We start from the raw sequence: 26,905 nt of genomic DNA, 5'->3' as shown, positions 1-26,905 counted from the left end.
GGTTTGGCCCCAGCTCCCCTTGAACATCCACCAGTAAATGTCCCGTCAGTTCACTCCCCAAATAACCCTTCTCTGTCCCTGTGCAGTTTTCCTTTGCAGCTTGATACACCCTTGCATTGTGCCTGTACTCTGAGCATATTAGAAATCTTGGAAATGCCCTTCCTGTCTCACTGCAGAAGAAAACACCTCTCACTTTTTCATGAATGCTTGTCTTGTTATCTCTTCTGTATTGAAGCTGTCCAAGACAGTTTTTCTCATTTCACTGGGCTCTTTATATTGTGCTACTTAGTAAAGGCATCTTGTAAAAATAGCAGCAATTTTACTTTATATATTTATGTGTGTGGGGGGGTGTATTTTCTGTCACTAAAGCTTTATTTGGTATTTTAATCTGGGCTTACTGACTGCACTTTTAAGGACTTATAAATCAAAAGTGATAGTTCCAAAAATGCATGATGTTTTTTAGTCCCTGACTTGCAGAGAACCAGTGCTGAGCTGGTTCACTATCCCTTTCTAAATATATTTCATTAAGAACGGTCCATATGGTGTGTTAGGGAGAAGGGGAGTGCAGAGCAGAACCTGTGTCTGCCAAAGAAAACTGTTTTGATCTAATGTTGAGCATAGTACAACTTTGGGGGGAAAAAATAAACATTGTCAGATGGGTGCTGCCAAATTTCACAATTTATCAAGAGTTTCAGGCTGTTCAGTCATTTTTTTTTTTTCCTGTTGGAATACTCCAGTTTCTGGAGTCTTGTGATTTACACAAGACTGTTCATTTTCATTTTTGAAACATGTTGTAGAAAACAGCCTCAAAATATGGAACCAGGAAGCTGCAGTGTCAGCAGGTTAATGAATCTTTTACTGTATTATACTGAAGATCTGGTGAATTTTTTAGTGCCTCCTGTGATGTGGAGATGGTGAGTTGTGGAACATCAGGGTCCCAGTGAAGGAGGAACTGGGAGGAGGTAACTTCTCAGGGTATTGAGTGTGTTCTTTTATTTTCCAAGGTACATCCATCTGACTTGTTCTTCCGTTTTCTTTGAGCTTCCCTGCTTTCACATGCTGCTTCTGACATCCCAGTAACACCAGTCACTGAGCTCTGTGTGTGCTGGTAACTTTAACTTTAAACTCTGACTCTCCAGGTTTATCTGACCTTTGGAGTGATGAAGTGGGCCTGACTGTAAAACAAACTGTCTGGGACCAGGGAGCACCAAACCTGACAGATGGAGCCATTCATAGTAACTCTGTGCATCAGCTCCTGAAATCAGCCTTTTCTTTTTTCCTCAGTAATGGGAAATAGTGTTTCCCCAGGTTTTGGGGCTGGAGAGGAGCTGCAGGGGCTGCATCCTGCTGGACAGCAGCTTTGGGTCCTGGGATACAGCGTTTTGTGGAGCTCCTGGTGAGGAGAGCTGTAAAATCTCACCTAGGTTGTGAGTTTAATGTAACATTTTTATGACGTTACAAAATGACCCTTTATGGGAGTTAAGTGTTCAAAGTCAGGAACAAATAACGTAAAATACTTGTTTCCATTCCCCATATTCTCCTGACCTTAAAGTGCTGGGGAAGAGGAAAAGTCCTGCACAAGGGTCTGTGTTGGTTTTACTTCTGTCCCTGATTTGTCACCTTCTGACCTGGAACAAGTCACTGCTTCCTCTTTCCTCCTCCCTGCTTATTTTGATCCTATTTATTTTTACTTCTCGTTGGGTTAGCTTTGAATTTACTGCACTGAAGCAAATTTTACAGGAAGAAAATGGGGAGGATTGCAGTAGAAAATGAGCAGAGTATGAGGACAAGGAGGAGTCCAAAGGGCCCGTGTCCTCCAGCTGAACAGCAAGGTTAAAATCTGGTGGCTCCAGCCCACTGTGGATCTGGTTGCGAGATCAGCACTGTAACCTTACTTATGGGAGGGGATAAATCTAATTTCTAGTGCACTTAAAACTGGGTTAGCAAAAGCACAAGCAACACACTGTAGAGAACATTTGCCTCAACCTTGTCGGGTGGGACAGACCCTTCCACTTTCTCTCAAATCTGTTCCCCAGCTTGCAACTGGCACTTGGGAAGTGCCCAATTATAAATTTGTGAGTCTTTTCGTTGCTTGTTTCCAGGTTATTTTTCTTTCTTTCCTTTTCTTTCCCCATTTTTTTTATCCCTTTTGGCTATTTTAAGCCTTGGCTCCAAAATGAACATTCTGCTTCCCACAGTCCTTCATCACGCAATGTTTTCAGCAGACACTCAAGAATTAAACATGTACAATTTCCATAATACTGATTATCCCTGTTTAAGTGCTATTTTAGAGGGTATTAATTTCTGTTGCAGTAGCAGCCGCAGCACTTAGCACCACCAGCCCAGTTTTCCCTCTGTGCCTTAGGCTCGGGTTTGGCACGAGCTGGGATTTGGCTGGAATTTCTCACCACTGTTTTTAGTGGGAAGGGAAGGGAGGCAGAACCATCCCAGTGAGGAGCTGGTGCTGGGTTGGAAGAAGGCAGCCTCTGTCACTTTTGATATTTTTTGGTTTTTGTATGCAGAAACAAAGCACAATTAGAATACAGTTATATATCCTCATCGTTATTAAAGCTTGGATTAACATGACATAAAGTTTTGTCTGGGGAGCCTTTTGCTATGGCTCAGGGAGCATTTTTGTGTGACAGTAATAGGCTACAGTTAATATACTTGAATGATACCAGAATCTGTGTAATAAGACAGAACAAAGGGGGTTTATTTGAAGCTGAATTACAAAGGTGGAATTATCACTGTGAACAATCCACCGAGATCGCAGCTTAATTATTGTATCTGGTGCTGTTTTGGTGTAATAATGTGGAGTCAGGGAAGCAAAGTTAAAAAATATTCATCTTCCATCTCGGAAGGACATCTTGTCAGTCAGGAGGGATTGATGTGTGGACCTGTCACCTCGCTCTTAACACCCAAATCCTCTCTTTGCCCGTTTTTGCCGTTTGTTTGATTTACCAGACCTGTTTGCCGTGATTCAAGAGGCTCTTGTCGTGTTTCTAGGAGAGATTCATCACTGGGACATAATCCATTCAAATAGCTTTTGGGCAAGAAATAAAAAGTGTTTGAAGCCAAGAGGTTTCAAACAAACCGTTCAAAGGCAGCTGTTGGGCCCTGTGGAGGGGGAGGAGGGAGGGCGGGATTGTTCTTCAGAGCCTGGACAGAAAAAGGAGTGAAAAGGTGGGAGCTTCCCTCGGGAAGGGTTTGCAGGGAGGCAGGATCTGGGCACTGGGGAGCCTGGGGTAGACAGGAGAAAAGACACACGTGCCATGCATGTGTGCATGTGCCTGCCATGGGCACAGGTCTGAGGCAGATGGAAACAGCAGCTTTGGGAAACTTTGGGCCATTTTCATGTGTAAAGCATTATTCAACCATCTTGCATTTGTTTGGACAGTTATCCCTCTGCCTGTGCCTTGAACCCCTGTTGCACAGATAATAAGCGTAGGGGAGTAGGATTCTTTCTTTAATTTTCATTTATAAACTAAAGAAAATTACTTCTTTCTCACAGAAATCACTTTGATGATGTCAGTAGTTGCTGGAGGTTGAATGACTTCAACAAAAAATAACCCCTCACAACAGAAAACCTTGTTTTTTCTGCAGTAGACTTTCAAAGAGTAGTAATGTGCTTCCAGGGTCCGGGGTACTGTGATTACGCCTGTAATCCCTGTGCCGTCCAGGGGTAATTAAAAACTGCAGCTGAACCTTGGTTGCAGATGCCTGGGTGAGACTCTGTCAAGCTGATGAGATTTTGCGTTGTTGACACGCGTAAAACTCAATTTACCCACCCATACCCATCGTTCCTGGGCATTCAGTCCCTCTCCAAACAGGATGACACCGGGGCAGAGCGGGACCAGCATCCGAGAGCTCAGGGAGGGCCAGGGTGGGAGAGGAGCTGTGCCCAGTACAGCAGCACTGCTAATTGCTTTCTTTTTAATATTGTATTCAGCCTTAATAGCCTGCTCTCCTGGAGGATTGCCTTTCCCGGCATTTATTATGGCACGCTCAGGAGCCTGACCGGAGGAGAGTGGGAAGGGGTGGAGCTGCAGGGAATAGAAAGGAGGGGGTACATTAAAATCCCATCCTGGGAGCCTGTCTGAGGGCCCTGATTGAGCTCAGATGGAGGGGCCAGGCTGACACAGTGAGTGTCCCAGGTCCTGAGTGGTCACAGTGGCAGTTCATGTCCCGTGCTCCTCGTTTGGGAGCCCCAGGCCCGCGGGTGCCGGGGCAGCGGCGCCGATTGCTGCCAGTTACTGTAATGATGATTTCTGCCGTGAGCAGCCTTAAAAGACTCATTCCATCAAGTGGCTTTGGGCTCCTGCTCTCTCATCATGACCAACTGGTGTATTTTAAGAGGTAAAGAAGAGTCCAAACCCCTGAACAGCAGAAATCAGAGCAAGTGCTTCGTGTAGGTTATTTCTCCTCTCTTGAACACGCTGTAGTGCAGGTGATGCAGGGATGTGCAGGGGCTGTAAGCCCAGGGAAATCCCCATTCCCAGCTCTAGGTGTTCAGTGCCAGAGCAAAGCTCTCGTCTTTCCAAGCAGGTTGTGAAAGCAAAGTCAGGGACTGGTCTTCTTCTGCTTTTATCATTAGTTTGTGGCAATGGGAAAATGGCTTTTGCCTCCCGTGCGCTGGGAGCTGCCGGAGTGGGGTCAGCGTGTCTGTGTGTGTGCAAGGAGAGGTGGGGCTCTGCTCCAACAGCCAAAAAATAGCTTTTTAAAAGTGATAAGTCATCAGTGTGATGAGTTCAGTGTGAGTACAGTTCTTTGACCACCCAGCTTGCCATCAGGCTGCACGGGGTCCAGGGCTTGGACTGAGCTGCACTGGCAGAGCTGGTCCAGCCACTGTCCTGTCTGCTGGGGGGTGTGGTGGATGTAGAGGGTGGGCTTCAACCCCCAAGCCAACAATTTGGCACCTTCTTTAGTCAAGCAAAATGCAACACCTGTCACAGCAAGAGTTGGCAGTGGTTTTTTTCATAAATTAAAAAAATCCCTAAATATAGAGAGGAAAGCTGTGCTTGATTTGGAGTTGAAATACAAGGGAGGAGAGTTCTGTTTAGACCAAACAGCCCTGGAAAAATATTCCTTAATATGCAAGTCAGTATATGAAAAGAACAATAAAAGGGAAAAGGATCCAGCAGGAAATAAAATGAAACTTTTTTCATTACAGTCAAAGGGAACTTAGATGAGTTTTCCTTTGCTAATAAACTGCAGTTTGATTCTGCAGCTGAGCCTTTAGCTGGCTGTGGCAATTGTTCATCCTTTTTTTTAAACTCTGGGCAATAAAAAAGCCCTTCATGCATCAGGAAGCCTCGTAATGCAATCCTTGTCTTATCTTCACACTTATTCAGCAGGTATTTACGAAAGGGCAGCAGGAAGCTCTTTAAACCCGATCCTGTTACTGTGCTCAGGATGTCTCTTAATCAGATCTGTATCCTTGAGTCCAACCTGCCCTGGGACTCTGCTGCAAAGGCATCTGTGAAAACACCCTGGGTTTCTTGTGAATAGAGTTTTTCTCAGTGTTCTCGATAGCAGGGGAGGCTCTGAGCTGGATTTCACTGTATGGCTTTAGGGCACTCAGTGAAAACCTACAGGTTATTCATAGAATCCCGGAATGGCCTGGGTTGGAAGGGACCCTTAAAGATCATCCAGTCCCACCCCCTGCCATGGGCAGGGACACCTCCCACCAGCCCAGGTTGCTCCGAGCCCCGTCCAGCCTGGCTTTGGACACTCCCAGGGATGGGGCAGCCACAGCTTCTCTGGGAAACCTGTGCCAGGGCCTCCCCACCCTCCCAGGGAAGGATTTTTTTCCTAATACCCAATCTAAAACTGCAGCAAAGCAAGGAGAGAGGCAGAGCCTGAACCGATGCTGTAATTAAATGAAATGACAACGTCCCTCTTGCTTCAGCCAGACAGGAGGACCTGTGTTTAAATTTGGCTTTTCAGGGGGTGATATTGTTTAGTGTGGCTAAAACCCATCAGGAGAGGAAGCTGCCTCTTCTTTCTTTGGGGCTGACACAGCCTCAGCGTTTCCAAAACCAGCGCTGGCCAGGCCTGGTGGGCAGCACCTCCGAAGTATTGTTTGGAAAAGAAAACAGATTGCAACTTTGCGGCGCTAATATGCAAACGAGCACCGTGAAGGGAGGAAGAATTATTTCTGCTGACGGCGGCTAATGTTCCGTGAAAGTAAAATCGCCGAGCGCCTCGCACCTGGCTGGCTGCAGTGCTGAAGGAGCAACGTTCCCCCTGTGCCCCCACCACGGCATTGCCCTGCTGGCAGGAGGAGAGGGCTCCTCTCCCTGCTCACACCCCCTCCGGGCATTTACCTGGGTGGGGAGATGTGGCCTGAGGGAGTAAAGGAGCTGAGCTCCCTCGAACTTTAGTGTTGTCGACTCCTGTGATATTTGATATATTTAAGCTCCAGCTGAGTGATGTGGTTACCTGGAACTCTCAGTGTTTGCTTTCCAAAGAGCAGAAGTTTTCCTGCCTTTCAGCATCGGAAGCTTAAACCTGTAAAGCCCCACAGCTCCCATGTGAGCACCAAAAGAGTAGCTTAAGGTTATGGTGTGTGGGTTTGCCTTGGGTTTTTATCTGGTGGTGACTCCTTCAGGCAGGCAGTGAGGGGATAGGGCTGGAGCAGGACCATGGGGCTCAGGTTTTCGTTCAGTTGTGGATCCCACATTAAAACCTTGTTCCAAAGTTACTCAGTTGTTGGGGAAGTTTGTAGAAAAGGATGCATGGTATGTGCATGTGCACAGGTACAGGGAGGTGGGGGACTCAAATAAACGGATGGAGAAGGCTGAGTGTGGGAGGTGGATCTCCTGGTGCCAGCAGGGAAGGGAAGGCAGAGTTCCAGGATGGTGCTTGGCTCTGGGGCCACGCGCGGGTCACTAAAATGCCTGTAACTCAATTTCCCTTGTAGTCCCACCCTCTTCCTTGTCTGTTAGATGGGTAAAACACAAGGATGTTTTGAGGCAGGGTGAATTAAATGTTTGTAAGGGAGTCTGGATGCTTTCCAGCAGATGTTTGGAACTGGATTCTGTTCTTGCCTCTCTGGCAAAGGGTGGCAGCGGGAGCTCCTTGATTTAACCCCAGTTTCAGATTGAATGACTGATTTTAGCTGGTGTGGCACATCTGTTTTTAGCCAGGTCAGTGGTACAAAATGGGTCACTGTGGCAACCCTTGCTTTGCTTATATGACATTTGTCATCTCTGTCACCAACCAGAGCTATTTCAGGTACATGGGAGGTCCTGGATAGTGGCATTTTGTCCCCAGCAACACCGAGGCCATGAGCCTTTGGCAGTGCCACATCTCTGCCCATTCCCAGTGAGACTCTGTTCCTCTGCAGTGAGATTTGAAGTTTGTTGGTGCAGTTCTCCATGGACACGGGGCTGTAACAGCCCAGCATCTGGAGAGTTGTTCTTAGCCCCTTCCTTGGGGTTTGTGTGTTGTAGGGACCTCATGGAGTCGAGTCTCAGGTTCTTGCTGCAGGGTGTGTACCCCCTGTACCCTCTTCCCTCGGGATCTCAGAGCACTGAAGTGCAGCTGGAGGTTCTTTAGCTGCAGCACAACCTGGGAGAAGGGCTGGAGGACCAGGGGTGTCTCTCTGGCTCCTGCACACTCTCCGAGCCGTGGCCTCGTGTCGGTTCCTCTGACTCTCCTATTCCGTTCCAGAAATGCAGCCCTGGAACCTATTTTCCCATCAAGCTAAGGAGACCCAGGGGACAGCTGCCCGTGTGCCGGCGGGCACAGATTGTTCTGGGCAATTAGAGCTGCTGCAGGACTTGATTGCAGAGATCACCCAGCCCGGGGCTTGCTCTGCTCTGCTCTGCTCTGACGAGGCAGCTTTTCTGTCCCCTAAAAGCGCAGCGAGCAGCGCGTGCCCTGCGGCCGGGACAGGGCAGCTCCCGTGGCCTGCTTGGCTCTCTGTGTCACTGCTGTCTTCAGCTGATTTCCATAGTGAAAGGCAACCCTGCAGTACCTGGTGTTGCAGGGAACTGGGAGATAAGGGAGACCTTGCAGGAGAGGAGCTGCTCGTGCCCAGAGTGATGAGCTGCCTCCCGGAGTGGTTTGGTCTGTGTCCCATTTTCTTGTAGGGACCCCAGTGCCTCTCCCTGGTTCTGGTCCTGGCTGTGTGGGTATTTTATCCATTTGGGAGAAATGTCCCTGGGAGTTTATCCAATGCCAGCCACTCTGCTGTAGAAGGTCATTAATTAATGGCACTGGTCTGCCTTCTTTCCCTTCCTCTTCTCATCCCCTTCTCTGCTGCAAGTCCTGCAGTGGCACAGCAGCCCCTGATGCTGAAGAAAGAACTGTCTCTGTATTTCTGAGTTGTTCATTTGTTGGTTGGGGTTTGGTTTGGTATTTTTTTGCAAGAACCTTGTCTTCCCTGTTGGTGGTGTTGGGTAATGCGTACTGGAAATCTGGTGGGGACCAGGGAAGCTCTCAGCCAAGACAGCAGGTAAAGGAGCACTCCTAGAGTCCTCACATGGTTTATAACCTGATGTGAGCATGGCAGAGCTTTGCTTTCATCAATACTTCATATTATTAATGCCAGAGAAGGAATTAATGAGAAATCGTCTATGGAGTCATGTGTAATTTGTCCTGCTGTGGAAAGCTGTTTTTTCTGGGGAGCATTAGTCATTCTTACATCCCCCTTGGTAGTAGAGTAAGTGTTGAGTAACACGTTCGTGTTTTGCAGGAGCATTTTGAAGTCCAGCAGTAGCCACAGTGCTTTTTGGCAAGTGTTGGGGATGCTCTTTGCCATGTCATGGCTGGTGAGCAAGCCCCGAGATTAATGTGATTGAATGACTGTTTTAATTTCAGCCCTGACGGAGCAAAATTAGTTACAATGATATGTGTGTGTTGAATAAAATTGTAGTTTTATTAGCTATAATTGCTGAAGAAGACTTTTTTTAAAGCCTTGACTGCTGGGGGGGAAAAATTGCTAACACTGGAATTTGTGCTTGCACAGTGTGGCATTGATTGTTATCACAGTGCACAGTGTGTCAGCCACCATGGCACATTGGGAACTGCTCAGCCAGGGAGCCCTCCCTGTGCCTGCAGCCCCCTGAGAGCACGACCCAAATCCTGCCTGGTCCGCAGAGGAGGTGAATCCCTCAGCAGGCAGCTGGGACCCAGGGCTACCTCACGGGGCTGGAGTAGTGTTTCCAGCCTGGAGGGTCTCCTCTGTGCTCCCTGGAGCGTTGGCCAGGATGGGATGAGCGTGGTGGGGTGGTGGAACAGGGAGCAGCCACTCCCTGGGTTGGAGTGCTGTGCTCTGGTGTGGTGGGACACAGTACTGGAGGCACCTGGGTGATGATCAGGGGTACCTGGGGGTGCCTTCGGGCAGGGGACAGAGCCATGTGGGGAGGAGGGAGGTGGGCATCACAGAAAGAGGGAAAGAGGTTTAAGTGTTTGTTTCTCTGTTTAATTCTGTTGTAGTCAAGCCCAGAGGCCTGGTGTAGGAGAGCCATTTCAAACTGTCTGGCGTGCAATAGGCATTTGTCTTAATTTATGTGGGGGGAGGTTGTAAATCTGCAGGAGCGCGTTGCCAGCGCTTAGATTTCACACGCGCATTTAAAATAACAGCACCTGACAGTTTACTAGCAGCTAAGAGGTTTTTCTGCTTCAGAAAGCAAAATATTGGAGGAGTTGTGCAGTGTGGATAAATAATTTGAGGAATTAGACCAGAATATCCAACACAATTTTCTTGGGAGACCAGAAGAAGTGATAGATCTGTAAAGTTCACAAGTCGGGGATCGAGGGAGTGGAGGCACAGCCCAACTGTGTGGGGTTGAATGTCATCCTTTGGTAATTCCTTCCCTCCCTGGACCCGACTGGAATTGCCCGTGTTCCATTGCCTGTGTAATTCCATTTCTCTGCCCTAATTCTTCTTTACATTGGAGGGATGGAGAACAGAGTGCCAAATCTGCTTGGGAGCATTGGAAACAACCCCTCCATCCTGGGGGGACACTCAGGGAGAGTGCAGGAGCATCTTGGCCTCTTCTGGATGTGTCAGAAACTCAGGGTTTGGATCAGGAAAAACCTCCCTGGGCTGGATGAGGAGTGTGAGGCATAAAGACTGCTGGGTGTCCACTCGGTGTAGTTATGATAGTTCATTTTGTGGAGGTTTTCCTCCTTGATTCAAATGGAAAAAACAGAACGTGGAGATGTGGAATGGTGGCTGGTGTTGCTCCTGTGCACAGAGGCCCCTTGTACATGAGCGTTGGGTTCACAAGGTGTGTGTCCATGGAGCATCTTTTGGGTCTGCTGGGTCCATGTGGGCATCATGCAGTTGGAGAAATAAAAGATGAGGTGTAAAGTTTTCCAGAAAACATCCTGGTTTGGTCACCCACACTTTTGGTGGCAGCACCATCCTCCAGAATGTTCTGGAACCACTGCTTGGCTCTGCAGGGGACTCAACCTGTTCATTACAGTGAGAGCAGGCATGGACTGTGCTGGGTCTGATCAGCTCCTGCTGCCCCGTGGAACAGAGGAGTTGAAAATCCCAAAGAGGAAAGTGGGAGCTGTGACTGGAGAATGCTGTGTGTTCCTGTGCTGGGCTAGATCACTTGCATTAAATTCAGAGCCTTTCTGAGCACAATTAATAGTCATTTTATTTAGGTCACCCTGGTTTTGTTGCTTTAAATGTATGCCTCCATTAAAGTGGAAGAAAATCAAATACATTTATCTCCGTGGAGCCTTTTGTGAAGTGGTTGGGCATATTTTAAATAACCCTGAGAACTGTTAGGATTATTAAAGCCTTTGGCTCCTCCAGGTTTTTTTTCTATCCTCCTATTCTCCCCTATTCCTCCTTCCAGGCAGTGAGTAATGAAGTGGTAGAGCCCTTCCTTTTCTCAGAGCCCCAAGTGGATTGGAAAAAAAAGGAAGTTAAATAAACTGAAGCCCATTAGTTGGGCTTTATGTAAGAAATTGGGTCTGCATTGGCTGTATGTATGGGCTGTGCTGGGACAGGGGAGTCTGTGGGGCTGAAGTGTCCATTTGTAACCGGTGTTCTCTGGAAAGGCTTTTGTTTTCTTCTTTTTATTTACCACAAGTGCTAAGACTGTTCATTTTGTAGCACACTCTCACTTCATGGCCAGAATTAGTCCAGATTAAGCAGCTCCTTTAAAGCCTCTATGTCAAGCCATACTACCTCTAAAACAGATTGAGGTTTTGGGTTGCCAGCTGGTTCCTGAGTGTGCTGGGTGGAGGTGGCTCAGCCTCCCACACCTGCACTGGGGAATCCAGGGCTTGGCTGGGGGCTGGTTCTGCTGTGCCCCGGGAATGGGCTGACTGAGGGTCTGGCTGGCAGCTCGTGGGGTAAAGGCCAAGCTTTGCAGGCGGCAGTTCTGTCTTCCAGTCTCACTTCTATCCCTGGAAAAACCTTCCTTTTCTTTTGTAAGCAAGATGTGGGCTGGGTGTTTTGAGCTGAGACCCGGAAAACTTGCAGTTGAGCATCTTTAAAATTCTGGGCGAGCGCGGGAGCGTCGGGTTGGAGGAGGGTGTTAACTTGGGCAGCCACAGCTCCTGAATGCACTTGAGTTTCGGCTGTGGGTTGTTTTTTTTCCCTTCCCCTGAAACAGGGATCAATTTGCTTACTACAGGGTTTACTGCCGGTTACCTTGACTGTGTCCCTTATTTCTCCTTGATGAAAACTTGAACAAGCTGCTTGTGTTTGCTTCACAGAGAACCGTGAGAAACGGGCTGTGTGTGTGAGGCAGTGTGGTTTGCTCATTCTATTCAGCCCTTTGTATATTCAAATTCTTCTAGTTTGAGTTCTTGCTGTTCTGCCAGATTTCCATACCATTGATGGGTTTTCTGCATTAATAAGTTTCTTCCCCCCCCCCCCCCCCCCTACCCTCGCCACCTTTTTGCGACTGGTGAAAAGTTTTTCTAAGCACACCGCCCTCTCCATATTGATTTTTCTTCTCCTGCTTGTCTAACCAGCTCTTAGATGTTTTATTTTGCAAAGCGTTAATAGAATTTTCCTTTTGCCGCTGCACTTTATCTATTCAGGAGGTTTCAAGAAGTCTCATTGTGTCACTGGACTATGGAGGAAAGAGGCTATTCTTCTGCTACAATGGCTGCCCTAAAAAATAACGCAGGGTGGGGTAAGCTCAGAAAGGGCAGAGACGGAGATAAAATGTTCTGACCTTAGGAAAGAGAAAAGATAACCAATTAGACATTGTTGAAAGGGCACCAGCTGGCTCAAAGAACACCCCACTGATTATTTTTTCTTCAAGGCACACACGGGCCACGTCTGAACTCGGCTGCAGAGCCGCTTCCCCCGTGCAGGTTTGATCTGTGGACTGGCAGGGCTGACCCTTTTGCAGGGGGCTGCTGCCCGGGCCTGATCCCAGGAGTAGGGGTCAGTGCCGGAGGGGTGAAGCGCCTGCTCCAGGATTCCTGTGCTCCTCAGGGTCCCAGCCAGCACGCTGGAAACCTGCCGGGTTAGCCCATGCAGTAATAGGGATTTATTTGCACAAAGAAGATCTCTGCCAAGATCATCATTCCAGCGAAGGGGGCCTTGGTACACATGGCACAAAGTGGTGTCTGCCCAGAGGACGTGTGTCTGTGTCCATGGGGAGCGTTGGACAGGTGGGGGAAGGGAATGGAACTGCAGATCCCAGTGTGGCCAGGAACTGCACCCAGAGCTCCTCATCCTTCAGTGCTCAGTCCTGGTGCCAGGACCAGTCCCTCCTCTGCCCTGGCAGCCCTTGGAGGAGCAGGATGTGGCTGCACAAGAGGTTCAAGTCGTGCTGCTGCAGCTGAGCCCAAGGCGTTGGGAGACCTTGGGCTGAGACACGGCCATGCTGCACTGAGGGCAGAGTCACAGCCTCATCTGACAAGTCTTCTCCCCCTGACACCAACACAGCAGCCTTTTTGGAAATCCTCAGTAATGTCCTCTCAGGAGGAGGTGTCGTTTTGGCAGGACAGCCCTTTCAGTGTGGGTCCAGCCTGGAGAGCCTACACACAGCATCAACCTCTTGGTCAGGGGACATGGGACCTCCCTTGGCTGCTGGGTCTCTGTTCCCGGTCATCCAGGAGCTCTCTGGGCTCTGGGATGGGATTTGAGGCAGAAAAGTTACAAGGGAAGAGTCCCAGGTTAAACCTTTTGCAGCAGTGATGGAGTGGGGACAGGGGGTGGGTGGCACACGCCGGGTCCAGGCCCTGCTGCTGTGATGCCCCAGGAAACAGCAGGAGGTGCAACATGTAATTTTTGGTTCCTGTGAGGCCAAGACCTGTGAGAATGAAAAATAAAGATTGCTGAGCAAATGTAACCGTGGAGCAGAGATAAGCAGCGGTGGCAGGGTGAAGGGCAGCACAGTCCTTATCTCCCTCCTGGGATTGCTCATCCTGGTGAGTTTTCCTCCTCAGAGGGAAGACAGACAGAGGGACAAAGGGCTCCGTGCTTAATGCGCTTTGGATTTTTCAGTGCATCAGCGTCTTTAGGTCTCAGTCACGATGGGGATCTGGAGATCTGCTGTTCTGCACCCCCTCAGTCCATCACTAACACTCTTTGAAAGTCATTCTGACCAAAAAGTTAAGAACAAGTTAACCAGAGACAGGTTTTCAGATGAATTTTAGGCATCATGGAAGGTTTTGCTGTGCTGTATCTTTTCACTATTTCCTGGAAAATATTTCTGTCCTGTAGTTAAGAGAAGTTCAGACTTTGTTTTTACCACCTTCCCAAACTCTCTCTGCCCAGCCAAGGCTGCGATGGTAATTTTGCACAGTCGTAGGCTGAATGTTTGTCCCCTGCCTCAGAGGACAGTTGGGGGGACAGGAGGACTCTTTGGCACTGTGTGAGGTGAGCAGAGTGTGTAACTGCATTGTAATTCACTTAGCTAAAACAAATGGTTTATAGAAAACCAGAATATAAACACAAGTAAGTACGTAAAAATTACTGGTGGGGGGGGGAAATCAAAAAACCTCAAACTCCACTCCTTACCCGTCCCCCAGGCAAGGATTGGAGTCTTGTAAAGGATAAAACCTTTTCCTTAAAGATCTTCTGCCTTCCTGCAACACCTTCTACAGTTGAGTGGTTACAGGTTTTCATCAGCCTTGAGTTTACAACAGGGAATTGCAAGTCTGTAATTTCTTCTCGGAGCTTGCCCAGGACGTGTCTGGTGGTGCGTGGGACCCACCTGCCCCCGCTCCTGCGGCCTCAGAGCAACAGCTCAAAGTGTGATAATGCTGGGAAATCAACCCCAGCACAACATCCTCCTGCAATAAGTGTAAAATTTTAGGTGTGGCTGCACAGATTAAATGGAGGTGGAATAAATCATGCAAATCCTAATGAAAGTTGAAAGCAATTTGGTTGCACTTCAATACGTTTCATCAGTCATCTCTCTTCTGAAGTGGAAATGCCGAGCCTGATGCGAATTAAACTTTCTCCCTCCTCCCTCTCCCCTCTTTCCTCCAGCTTTTCAAAAGTCCTTTTGAAAACCTCTGAATACCTTCCTTGACTGACCAGGTTTTACCCTGCTCATACCTCTTTCTAACCTCCTAACTCTCAGCCAGGACAGTGACTCTGTTTTGGAGAAGTCATGGGCTTGATTTGTATCCACAGTTCCTCTCTTGGCCCTTCCTTATCTCCCTACAAAAGGGAAATGAGGCACAACCAGGGATTGGTGTGAGATGGAAGAACTGCTCAGATATTTGGCTTTTTAGGGTGGGCACTCTTAGTGTTTGCTTTTCTGCTTTAGGATCAGGTGTCAGCCAGGATGGGGGGTGAAAGCACCAGGTTTCCAAAACGAGGAGCTGACTGGCTGAAATCAAGGAGATCTGCTCCATGGAGGCTGCTCCTGCCCGTGTCCCCCGTCCTGGTGTGTGTGTCGTGTGTTCCAGCCCTCAGCAGTGTGTTAAAGCACAAATCTCCCCTCTTTGTCTTGCAGGTAGAGGACGCCATGCTAATGTTTGACAAGACGACCAACAGGCATAGAGGTAAGAGAGAACAGCCAAAAATCAGTGTCAACATGGTGATTTGGTGGCTAAATCCATGGTGCTAAATTCCTCTGTCCTGGAGGTTGCAGAGGAAGGATTTTCTTGTTAGAAATGACTTTTTTGCTCAGTCCAATGACTTCTCTTTGGGAGGACCATTGTCAGGCTCCCTGGAGAGAGTAAAGCCCATGGAGCTGGTTGTGCTGAGGCTGCTGGGAAGCAGTGGGTTTGTTCTGAGGTGACTGGCGTTAGTTAAGCTGGGCAGAAGGCCAGTTAAGCTGAAACACCAGGAAATTAAGGTGATAACCCCTCTGCTGGGGTTTCAGGCGTGCTGGAGTCCTGGAGCTGAGTGAGGACTGCTCGTCCTCCGGTGGTGTAGCTCAGAACAAGCAGGATCTCCAGGAATTTCCCTCCACATATTTCACGAGAGAGATGAGGTTTCATCATCGCTTGTACAGTTCTGTGAAAACGAGCTGAGGGTTATTTTCACTGTTATAGCCATTCCTTTCAGTGGAAATAAATGACTCTACTCTGTCTCTCGGGGAGCCGTTCGCGTTCCCGCCGCAGCAGCCGCGGAGCTCCCGGCAGCCAGCGCTGGCAGCACTGCATCCCCCTGGGAGCAGGGAATGTGCCTGGGCTCTCACAGCGGCACCAGGAGCTGCTCTGGGGACAGGCTCCAGGACCCTGTTCCCCCCTCTCTGACCGAGGTTGATTTTCAGCATGGTGTGTTTGGCTCCTGCCCCTGTGTGACGGCGCTGACGGCAGTGCCAGCTCTGCCTGTGGCCCCTCACACTCCAACCTCTTTGGATGGCTCTGGATTGACCTGGTGGCTCTCTGAGGCACGGATGTGTTGGCTGCTTTGAGTGGTTTGGGGAGGCTGCCAGAGGGTGGGAAGGAGCCTGTGCCTCGTCAGAATGGGAGCCCTGGGAAGGGGAGACAGGGGCAGCCCGGGGAGCTGCCTCACCTTTGTGTCGGCACAGGGTCATGAGACCTGACTGACCTCCCGGCGCTGTCTGAGCCACTCACGGCTCTGAGATTTGCTGTAACAAGAAACTCAGTTTGTGTGGATGGCTGAGTGAGCCAGGCAAGCCTCCGGGATAGCATTCCCTCCCTCCCAGGCACTGATCCCTCTCTGAAGTCAGGGACTGTAATACCCTGGAAAATGCAACCACAGCGAGCAAAAGACTTGCTTAGGAAGATAAGCTCATTCGAGCCAGGGAAGGTGTGTGAACAGCCAGTGCCCATCTGTGTAAAAGGGATCTGTTCAAAACTTTTATATAGTTTGGAAAGTTCAACCCATGGCAACTTCCTTTTCTATCCAGGAATTTTCCACCCATCTGTGCAAAACCACCCTTAACCAGGCCATAAATACCTTTCTCCATTCAGGATCTTGGCACCTTGTTTATTGCATTTAAAAGCTGCCTGATGTGGAGTTTTGGTCAGGGAGGGCTCTGGTCCCAGCCAGGGACACACTCAGCAGGTTTGACCTGAGACAGACAGGCACAGTCTCCATTTGCTGAAATGTCCCAGGTCCTGGAGTTTGGTTCCCACTTGGCTGTGCCTGCCCAAGCCCTTTTCCAGCCCACTGGTGTTCTCTTAACACCTTGTGCCTGCCCTGACCAGGCTCCAGTGCTGGGGTGAGCAGGAGACTCTGCAGGGACATCAAAGCAGAGCAGTGGTGTGTGAGTCCTCCCTGTGCTTCCTGCAGGCAGGATGTTTGTCTCTCCCGCCTTCCTCAAGGTGACCCCTGCTCTGTCCCCTGCCAGTGGCTCTGTGCTGCTGTAAGCACTTCCCGAGGCGGGAGGGCACCGGGAATGTTGGTGTCTGTGCTCTGCTGGTGCTGAGCTCTGCTCTGACAACCCTGGTTCAGCGTTTCTGTGCTCAGAGGGGAGGCTGGAGCAGTGTGCCAGGGACCCTGTGATCAGGTGTGAATGTGGGTAATGAACCCCAGAGGACGGATTCCTCTTCCAGAAGCACCTTTTCACTGACTTACCTGGAGAAAAGGTCTGTAACTGCTGAAGGTGAGGGCTGCAGGTGTGGGGGGCACCTTATTTGCCATGAAACCTTTTGGTTTTTCCACAAAGGGCTTTTTCCCCCGACTGTGTGTTGAAAATGAGAGGCAACATCATCTTTTCTTTCCCCTCAGAAATTCTGGATTTATTTTGTTGGCTAATTTTTTTTATAGTCTTTTTTTCCTACATGAAAACTGTGACATTTTGATCCACGCTGGCATCCTAGTATAAGCTCTTGCATGAGAACTAAGGGGGGAGGAACTAAGAGCCCCCAAAAACCAAAAGCAGGCTCCAGAATGCCCTTGGGTGGAGGTAATGTTACCCACCCCCCCCATACTCCACCAGAGTTAGACTCCATACCTGGGTCTGTCCCACTTGCTTGAGCCTCCCTCCCCACTCCTGACAAAGAAGGGAGTTCTCTGGCACCCAGGAATCTCAGCTCTGTTTGGGAGGCTGTATCCCAGGGAACAGGCTTACCCATTGCTAGTTGAAGGACAGTGCTGCTTATTTGCTGGGATTAATCAGAATTCCTGTGAGTGGGTGAAGCCTGGACAGTGCTGAGGGGCAGAAAGGTCTGAGCTCGGAGTCTTTACCTCTGCCAAGTACAGGTGGAAGGAGGAATTGAATGTAAAAGGCAGAGTAAAAGTCCTCTTGATCTTCACACTTGAATTTATCCAGTCTTTTCTGGCATTTTTTCCTGCTCTGCACAGGTAGCTACAGCTAATCAGGCTAATGAACTGGCTCAGGGCTGTGGTGATGAAGCGAGTTCTGCCGCCTCGATCTTCGATAAAATCACCCCAGATTTTACAAATTGTGGCGTTCTGATTGTGTTGGAAGCACATTTAAAATGCTGTACTGTGCAGCAACAGTGTTAATGGCAATTCTTAAAACCACTTGTGGGTTGCAATCTGTATCTTCAAATTAGCCACGGGAAAGAGAAATGGCAGATAAAATATCCGCTGTGGTTTGCTGTCGTTAGTCTGTGCCTGGAATAATCATCCCGGGCATGGGAGGGGAAAAGGATTAAAATTCACTGCTAGAAGGCGAGAGAGATTTCCTTGCAAGCAAATTGAGAGGGTTTGTTGACATAATTCTGGCACGTGTGTGTTGCTCCTGGTGTGTATTTGGGGAGTGTGTAACTTGCCTGCACACACAGGACCAGCACTGGTGGGTGGAAATGCAGGGGTTGAACCAGGCAGAGGGGTTTTCATAACTACTCACCCTTGCTTGAAAACCCTACCTAAAATAAAATTTCATGCCTTGGATGGAGCACTTTGCCTCTGTGATGGACTTGATGATCTTTTCCAACCTTGACGATTCTATGATTCTTAAAAATGCCTTCAGACTGGCTGGGCTGTGCCTCTGCTGCCATCTTTTTTTAGTGTCTGTTCCTGAATGTTCTTGAAGGAAAATAAGAAAACAAGGAAAATTAAGAGCTGTTGTGTTTCATGCTGATCTGTTCAACCATATTAAAGGCAGGGTGCAAAATCTGGGAGTATTTAACTGAAGAGGTGGTTAATTTTTGTACTATTGTAGGCAAAGCAGTGCCTAGAATCACTGGGATATCTCCTTCCAAGGGTTCTCCTGGCTTAGCCACTGAGCTGTGACAGTGGGAATGCAAAGAACCTGCACTTGGAAGGCAAGTATCCCTGAGTCAGTTTAGCAAAGATACCATTTCTTCTTGGAAAGAAAGTGCTGATGATCCTCTGTTTCTGTACCCTGTACTGTACTTCTGCACTTCTCTGAAAACCACACACAAAAGTTCTCCCAGCATTCTGGCAGATCACTTTCATCACTTTCTTCACTGCCTAAAATTTCATAGAGCTTAAAATTACTGGTCAATCTTGAAAGGATTCAGTAATTGGAAAGGAGGAAAAAAAAAAAAAAAGAGGGTGGTGTTATTTTGTTACCCTTGCAAAGTGCAGATAAAATCTGGAGTTCAGCATTAGTTATTGATCTTCGGGGGTGGAGGGAGCCTGGCAGGATGATGATGTCCTTCTAACTTCATTATGGAGGGGAGCTCCAGGGAGCATATCAATGTGCTGTGGAGCCAGGGCGGGTGCTGTGCCCTTGGGCCTGGCAGGGCCTGGGTGGTTGTTTCCAGCAAAGCAGGACACAGTGGGCTGCTTGAGGAGGAAGAGGGAAGAAAGGAGGGTTAGATCAAAGTCTGTGAACTGGAGGGGTGAAGGAGTGGGCTCAGCCCTTCCAGGCTGTTTGTTTTGTGGACAGAAAAATGGAGTGGAGTATCCCCTGATAAATCAGTTCAGCAGCTCTCCTTCCTCCCCTTTCTGCCACTGTTAAGTGTAGAATGGTTTGGGTTGGAAGAGACTTCAAAGATAATCATGTTCCAAGCCCCTGTCATAGGCAGGGACACCTTCCATAGACCAGGTTGCTCGGAGCTCCATCCAACCTGACTTTTGAACACATTAAGGGATGGGGCAGCTTCTCCAGGCAACCTGTGCCAGGTCCTCACCCACAGGGGAAAATTTCTTCCCAATATCCCATCTAACACTGCCCTCTGGCAGTGGGAAGCCATTCCCCCTTGTCCAGAGTCCCTCTCCAACTCTCTTGGAGCCCCTTTAGGCACTGGAAGGGGCTTAGTTCCACATCTCAGTGGGATGCTCTCGGTCCCAGCCCTGGCTGCTCCCCACCAGTGTCTGTTGTTGGTGTGTGCCTGCAGCCATCAGCCACCCCAGAAGCTGTCCAGGACCTGCATCGCTGCAGCCCCATGTCTTAGACTTGCAAAAAGCCCAAGATTTTGAGTGATTGAATCCCCCAAGCTGTAATTGCAGGTATTGAGTGTAATACTATATGTTTTTCAAAGCTGTCCAGCCCCCAGAGTTATTTTCATATCAATTAACCCTCTTGCATGGCTCGGGATGGCAGCAGAGAGAGGAGGGAAGTGACAGCGTGTGATTTGGACTTCTTTAATCTTAAAACTAAACAGAATTAAGGAACAGCAGGCTATCTGCAGGATACAGGCATCATCCTCCATGTTGGGGGTTGAAGCATCTCCCGAGGACGGGCTCTGGTGGTGGCAGAGCTTTGGGATTGCTCAGTTTTCACAGTTGTTGCAGAGTTGTCGTTGTTTCCCTGTGCCTGTGAGGAGGGTGCCCTGGGCAGGGGCTGGATGGTGGGTCCCCTTTGGGTCTCTAACCAACCTCTTCCAAGGGGGTGCCCACCATGCCCTCGAGTAGGACACCAGGAGGCTGCTGGCACCCTCACGTGGCATCGCAGACACTGGTGTGCCCAAGGCTGGGGTTTGATCTGAATCCGCAGAACTCTGACTGAAAGTTTTGTGTCCCCCATCCCACCAAAACCAGGAGCATGAGGGCTCTCCCATCCTTCCCACTGACTCCACTCTCGAGGAGGATGGTGACGGTTGAGCTTCATGTCTGCTCTGTGTCCATGTAGCAGATTTCAGTGCATGAAAGTAATTGTCCAGGTGGAAGCAGTTGGCATAATGGTTGTGTTTATTGGAAGAGACAGGAGTGATGCTGTTAGTGAGATATTGGCTGTGCCTTGGCAAAGGAGGAGGCTTTTCTGAGGAGAAAAATAGCCTTTTGTGTTTTGTCCAGCTGCCAAAACCTCAGTTCTGGAGCTGATCTCTGAAGTTATAATTGACATTTTTATAGATGAGATATAAATATAATTAAGTAGTTGCAATTATTTGTTTATCACCATCTTCCTCAAGCCAGGCAAGGTCATGTGCATTTAAAAATACATCCCCAGGCAGTTTTGAGTAAAGAGTAGTTAAAATATATAGAAATAATTGCCTAATTTGGTCATTTTGAGCATAGCTTTTCTTGGCAGCAGCCTGGTGATCGCTCTGAACATCCTTAGAACAGCTCAGAGGGAGCCTTCCCTCTGCTCACAGAGTTGTGCTTTTAGGAGGATGGGGCTAAGGGAGAGCTGCTCCAGCAGGTTTGACCCGTAGATTTTGGGGAAGCATCCACAGACACGGCGTTGATGTTTTTTTAGAGCATAAAGTGCTTTAAGGGCTTTGGATGGAAAATGTGACATAAGCTATAAATGGAGGCAGTGTTATTGTTATTGCTTTCCAAGATGAGACGGGCTTTTATTCCCCTGTCAGCTGTATCACTTCATAAATGGGACTCCAGAGAGTGTGGTTGTTTTGCGGGAAGTGCCGGCTCCACACCGTTCCCTCACCGTGAAATTCCTCCCAGGGACCCAGGCTTGGCAAGGAGGAGAGATTTAACCCTTGATGACAGTGTTTATTTTCTCCAGAGTATTGGGGGGGAGCAGCAGCTGCACAAAAGAGGTTTAGAGCGATTTTTAAGCAAATATTTGCTTCTAAACTTCACGTGAGGGCTGCAAAGATTCATTAGTTAATATTATTTACCATTTACAGACCTATCAGTGCATGCCATCAGTCACACCTGTCTGTTTGGATTGCAGCGATGACATGTGCCATGTTAATATTTTATATGTGTATGTTTTTAATATTACATCCCTGCTTATAAATATTCATGTCCTAAACACATTAATGGCTGCAACGCTGCAGAGAAACATTGACATCTCTGCTCCGTGTCACCCGCTCTCCTCCATCCCGATGGAACCAAAGGGAGAGTTGGGATCACTGTGGCTGACGAGCTGGAGCACGGGAAGAGCTGCTTTTGGGGCTGGGTGGCCACTTCCCACCAGTTTCCCGTTTGGCACCAGTTTTTCCCCCTTAGGCTCTCACCAGGCCGTGGGGACCGTGTGTCCCCTGGGACAGGGTGACACCGTTCCGGGGCAGTGGCTTTCCCAGGTCTGTGGCCCCAGGCTCTGCCAGCTCCGTGCCATTCCTTGCCCTGGTGTTAATAAACACCAAACGAAAAGGAAAAGCTGCCAATTCTTGGATCCATCTCCCTTGTCTTTTAATTTCCTGGCCGACGCCTGTTGCTGCCGCGCGGGCACCTGACGTGAAGTGTAAAATAAAGGTGGCCAGGCCGGTGTGAGCCCCGTGTCCCAGCGGGCTCCGGGCCGGAATAGCAAATCAGGCTCCTGGCCACGCTTTTCCAGGCGATTATGGAACGTCTCGGGTGGTTACAGTCATCCTGCCCCCGGCCTCACGCTGGATAATGCCACCTGAGACTTGGAATAATTGCCCGGCTCTGTACTGTCTGTCAGACCTTATTGCTTAATTTTATACCCGTAATGAAAATTGCATCCAGAGCAGGAGACAGAGGGAGCAGCTGCCCTGGATGGGATGCACCCAAGGAAGAGATGTCTGTGAATGCTTTCTCTGAAGAAGGGGAGAGGCTCAGCTTGCAGCAGCACTCAGGAGAGGGATTGGTATTTTTACTTTCCTGTTTTACAAACAAATTTCAATAATAATACTAATTAGGAAAAAAAATTCCTCCAACCTCCAGTAAGGGCTGCAAACACAGCACAGCAATTAGTTTGGAATCTCTAGTTACACAGACTTTACATGAAATATCAACTTAAAAGTGCGTTGCAAAGGACAGTCTGTTTGTAAACTCATTTGTATCTTGTCTTCATCGCCAACATGTGTAAAGAAATCACTTAATTCCCTGTGCCCAGAGGGAGAGCCCTGCACAGCCAGACCTCTCTGCCCTGGATTTCTCCAACCTCCTTTCAATTAGCCCTGGTACAGGTTGTAGCAAGAGGAGACGTTGACTGAAGGGCTCAGTCCCACGTGTTTTCTGTGGCACCTGTACACAGGGGATATTAAATAGCTTTACAAATACCAGCTGAGCTTTCTGGGGCACAGTAAAGGATGATTTTGCAGATCACAGAGGCTGATATCCCGGTGCCTTGGGTGGGAAAGCAGAGACACAGAGATGGAAGAGGGCAGTGCTGATCTCACAGGTGTCTGTGTGGCATCCAGGGCAGGACCACGAGCAGGAATGGGGCATTTCCTTCCTGTGGAACTGCAGTTAATGGTCTCTGTCTTAAAAAGAAAAATCTTCCCATTCACTTAGTCCTGAAAAGCATCAATAACAATGCAATTAAACCACAGCAGTACTGGAGAGGGCAGAGGAAATCAGCAGAGCCACTCTGATCATTGCAAGGTTCTTCAGGAAACATAAAGGGAGAGTGTGCAAATATTAAAGTGTGCAAATATTTAAGGACTTTTTCTAAATGATTATAATAGTTCTGTTACACTTGCAGAAGTGGGGGGGTGTGAGCTCTGCTGGGATGAGCTTGTATTAGAGACACCACGTCGTCTGCCTGGCTGAAGCTGTGCTGAGGAGAGTGAGGTCATTTTAATACGAGCTCAGTTTGCCATCTCACTGTCACTGCCGACAGCCAGCTTGAGTGACAGATAAATTAGCACAAATCCTGATGATCTCTGAACAGAAAGAAACCCTAAAAGCCTTGAATAAGTTCTTGCTTATGAATCTATTTAGCTGATGAAACCAAACCCCTTTTGCTTCCCCAATGCAAGAGTGAAGTGATTAGCAGGGAGTGCTCCAAGTCTTGTGGGACTGTTTGGAAATGTTAATTGAGGAAAGGCAGAAACGGGAGAACAAAATGCAACATTTCCATAGACAGGCAGTCTGCATACAACAGGCAGAATTAAAATCAGCGTGGTGACCTTGAAAAAACAGGCAGCTCCTCGCAGGCAGCCCAAAAATGTGATATGAAAACAGAGAAACGCTGTCGCTGTCACTCCCTGGTGTGTTGGTTCCTTCTCCCAGTGGATCTCTGGGAGCAGACTGGGTGAGTCCTCTCCAATGTGCACGGGGGAGCTTTTGTTTTTCATAGGTCTATGCTTTCTGTTGGTGGGGTTTGCTAATAGAGCTTTTGGAGCACTTGTAGTGAAGGTGAGGATGCTGCTGCACAAAAGGGGCTGGTTTGTCACCCAGGAGCGACAGCTGCCACCTCACTGTGCAGGGGCCCCGGATGCTGCTGAATCCCTTCATTTTACAAGGTCATTGCCATATGTAAAGCCTCCTGGTGATCTGTTTAAACAGATAACACATCCCCTGTCCCCAAAATCTTGAGACTCAGCAGAAATGTAGGTTACACAAATAATGCTGGTAACGAAGCTCTTACCCCTGAGCCTCCCTTGGCTCTGCTGCACCGTCTCTCCATCCTCACATCCCTGGCTGGGATTCTGGTTTCCGGGCATTTATTTTGAAGTGTTGGTAGTTCAGGTGGGGATGCTGATCCGAGCTGTAGGTGCACCTCTGCAGGTGCACGAGCACGTGCTCGAGTGTGTGTCTGACCCGGCCCCGCTCTGGGGAGCAGGAATTGCTCCCAGGGCCCTTTTTGTGAGGCAGAATCTCTGAGCGACTGTTGCTGAAGGAGGGCTTGTCAGGGGGGTGGAAATGAAAGATTTCTTTAATTAGTTTGATTAATATGCCCTGGTAAGGCGTGATTTTGCTTATTCTGTATGTTTTTGGTATATATAAGCTGAAGTAAGAACATCTGGCACTTTTTTCCGCCAGATCCGATAGAATAAGTTGAAAAACAGCTTCTTTCAGAAAACTGCAGGTCGGCACATTTGGATTGTGGGGTTTATCTTTCTAATTTATTGAGTGTTTTCTGGACCAGAAAGGTACATTCAAGTAGAGTAATAATTCACAGATTGTTCCCCATTTTGAAACACCTTCCAGTACTAATGGCTTCCTGAATTGTCCGCTGTGGAAGGAGACCAGGAGCGAGCAGATCCAGTACCACTAACCCTCCTGAGCCCTCCTGTGAGTGATTCCAAACCCTTTTCAGTTGTGTAGGGAATGGAGCCCTTTGTTGTCCCAGTGAATCCCAGGTCAGATGCGAGGATGGGAACACTGAGCATGGATCCAGGTCTGGGTCCATGCCTCACCCTTTGACCACAGAACCACCCCTCCATATTTACTCTCAGTGGGACCATTGCTGACCCCAGTATAAGTAATTTGGGAGTTGTGAGGTTGACTTCAGTCTCAGCAGTGCCCTGGTGATGGAAGTCTCCCTCCTTTTCTGTTGCACGAGTCACACGTGAACACACGTGTTCAGCAGCGCGCTGGAAATGAGGGCAGGATCCACAGGGAGAAGCCTGGCAGGAGAATACGCTGCGTTGTGGCAACAAATACTCCCTTGTGAGCTCACAGAAAGCTCACATGAGCTAAAATCACTGTAAACTATTGGAGGGGGCTTGGATTTTGCCGTTTCTGTTTCTGTGAGCTGGATTCCCTCTGGCTCTCTCTCTGCTCTCGGTGCCAGCCCATCCCAGGAGTGGAGTGCTTGCTTCCCTCAGGAGCAGGAGAGCTTGCAGAAGTGTGGGACTTGTTTCCTTGCAGATAAGCAGCCTATTCCCCAGCTCCCAGTGATATCCCACAAGTTTTCTCCTGCCTGTTTGGCTTCGTTCTACTCCGTCCCTGGCAGGGCAGGAGCACAGAGCGCTGGCTCCGTACCCGGCCCCGTGTTTCGGGAGGGTTTGGGAGCAGCAGGAGGCTGCTGGGAGGTGGAGGTGGGCTGCAAACCTGCCTGGCTGCCCAGGGAAGGAGCAGCTGCAGAGGGAAGATGGGAGCAGCTGTGGGTATGAAATTAGTCATTCTATGAAGAAATGGATTTGATAAATAATAAAACAGTGGTATTAACAACAGATGCTTTCCAGGTCAGATGACTTTGATAAAAGCACCCAACAGCCATGGGTAATGGTATGAAAAATGTGTATCTATATTTATAGATCTATTTATATGAAAAGGCATATAAATAAGTGTGTGTGTGTATAGCTCTGTGTGTACATGCTCACTGTAAACGTACCTGACATTTTATTTCTGGTTTAAAATGACAGTGGAAGTGTTGCTGCTCCCATTCTTCACTGGCTTTGAGACTTGTCAAGAAAACCTGAAATTTGATCAGTTCCCCCAAACCTGGTGCTCCCTCCCCTCCTCTCCTCAGCACGGGCTCCATTTGTTTTTATATTCATACCTTTTCATTTTGATAACTGTTTTGATTTGGAAAATACTATGCCTTATACAATGTTTCCTTTATGATGATGTAGTGTGCTCTTCTTATCTTTCACCTTAAATCTCTGATAAGAGCATTTTAAAAAATGAAATTGCTACCTGGCACCATTGCACGCTCCTGGCTACCTGCCAGGAGATGGAGCTGCTGGAGGAGAGAGGAGAGGAGAGGGGCTTTGGAGAGCCTTCCCGAGGAGTGCAGGAGCTGGGCTGGGACGGAGGAGGCTGAGGAAGGGCAGGAAGCACACCAGGACCAGTCTCTGCCCTCCACAGCTGGGTCCTCTCCTCACTCAGCGACAGCCTTTGAGTCAGTAGGGACCCCCCAGCCCTGTCACCCCTGTGGTGACACCTTTGCAGGGGTGGGTTTGTTAACAGGCTTCGGTACCAGCCCCGTTCCAGCGATGCCAATGGTCACTGAATGTTTCCCTGTCTTTCTTCCCTGCTAAATTCCGTCTTAATCCAGTGACAGTCCTCGCTGCCGTGCCGGGAGGGAGCCCATTGAGGGGAGGCTGGAGGGTGTCTCAGTGCTGGGTTGCTTTGTTTTCCCCTTGAAGCTGTCAAAGTGAACCTTGGGATTGTGATGTTTTTGTAGTCTGACCAAACATTGCTTGAGTTTCCAGCACGTCCAAGTAATTGAAATGTTTTTGGATAACTGTTGGTTGTGCTGCAGAATGTGATTTATCGGGGGAGGCATCAGCAGGGGGAAATATCAGTAAATAGAACTGTCTGACATGGCAGGTCGTTTTTATTTTAATGTAGTAGATTTAATGAACTCTCGTTGTTATAATTCATGGCACTGACCAAATGCATCCATTTCCCCTCCATAATGACGTTCGTTACCGATCTGCCCTTCGTTAGCGGCGATTGCGGCTGGAGAGCTCCGCTGCCTCCGCTGCCTCCCCAAGTGCAAATGTTGGCCAATAAATCGTTGCCTTTTACATCCAAGACTATCAGCAGTAAACATAGCCAGAAACTTCCCCAAGTAGTTAATGCAATATTAATTATTATTATTATTATTGACTC

The 26,905-nt window shown here is 48.6% G+C and overlaps 1 protein-coding gene across 16 annotated transcripts in view; it reads left to right on the top strand.

Moving 5' to 3' along the window:
- MSI2 (musashi RNA binding protein 2) overlaps nucleotides 1-26,905 on the top strand; it is a 223,313-nt gene that overhangs the window by 118,195 nt on the left and 78,213 nt on the right. For all 16 annotated transcript variants that reach the window (XR_003530396.1, XR_003530399.1, XR_003530398.1 and 13 more), the window contains exon 7: nucleotides 14,904-14,952. Coding sequence is in view for 11 of the 16 variants with exons in the window: in XM_027660117.1 (XP_027515918.1) it covers nucleotides 14,904-14,952 (49 nt within the window). In the remaining 5 variants the exon portion in view is untranslated. The remainder of the gene's footprint in view (nucleotides 1-14,903; nucleotides 14,953-26,905) is intronic.

The sequence above is a fragment of the Corapipo altera genome, unplaced genomic scaffold (genome assembly GCF_003945725.1).
Source record: "Corapipo altera isolate COAL_440 unplaced genomic scaffold, ASM394572v1 271, whole genome shotgun sequence".
NCBI classification, from domain to species: domain Eukaryota; kingdom Metazoa; phylum Chordata; class Aves; order Passeriformes; family Pipridae; genus Corapipo; species Corapipo altera.
The sequence above is the reverse complement of the archived record's forward strand: the minus strand, read 5'-3'. Positions and strand labels throughout refer to the sequence as shown.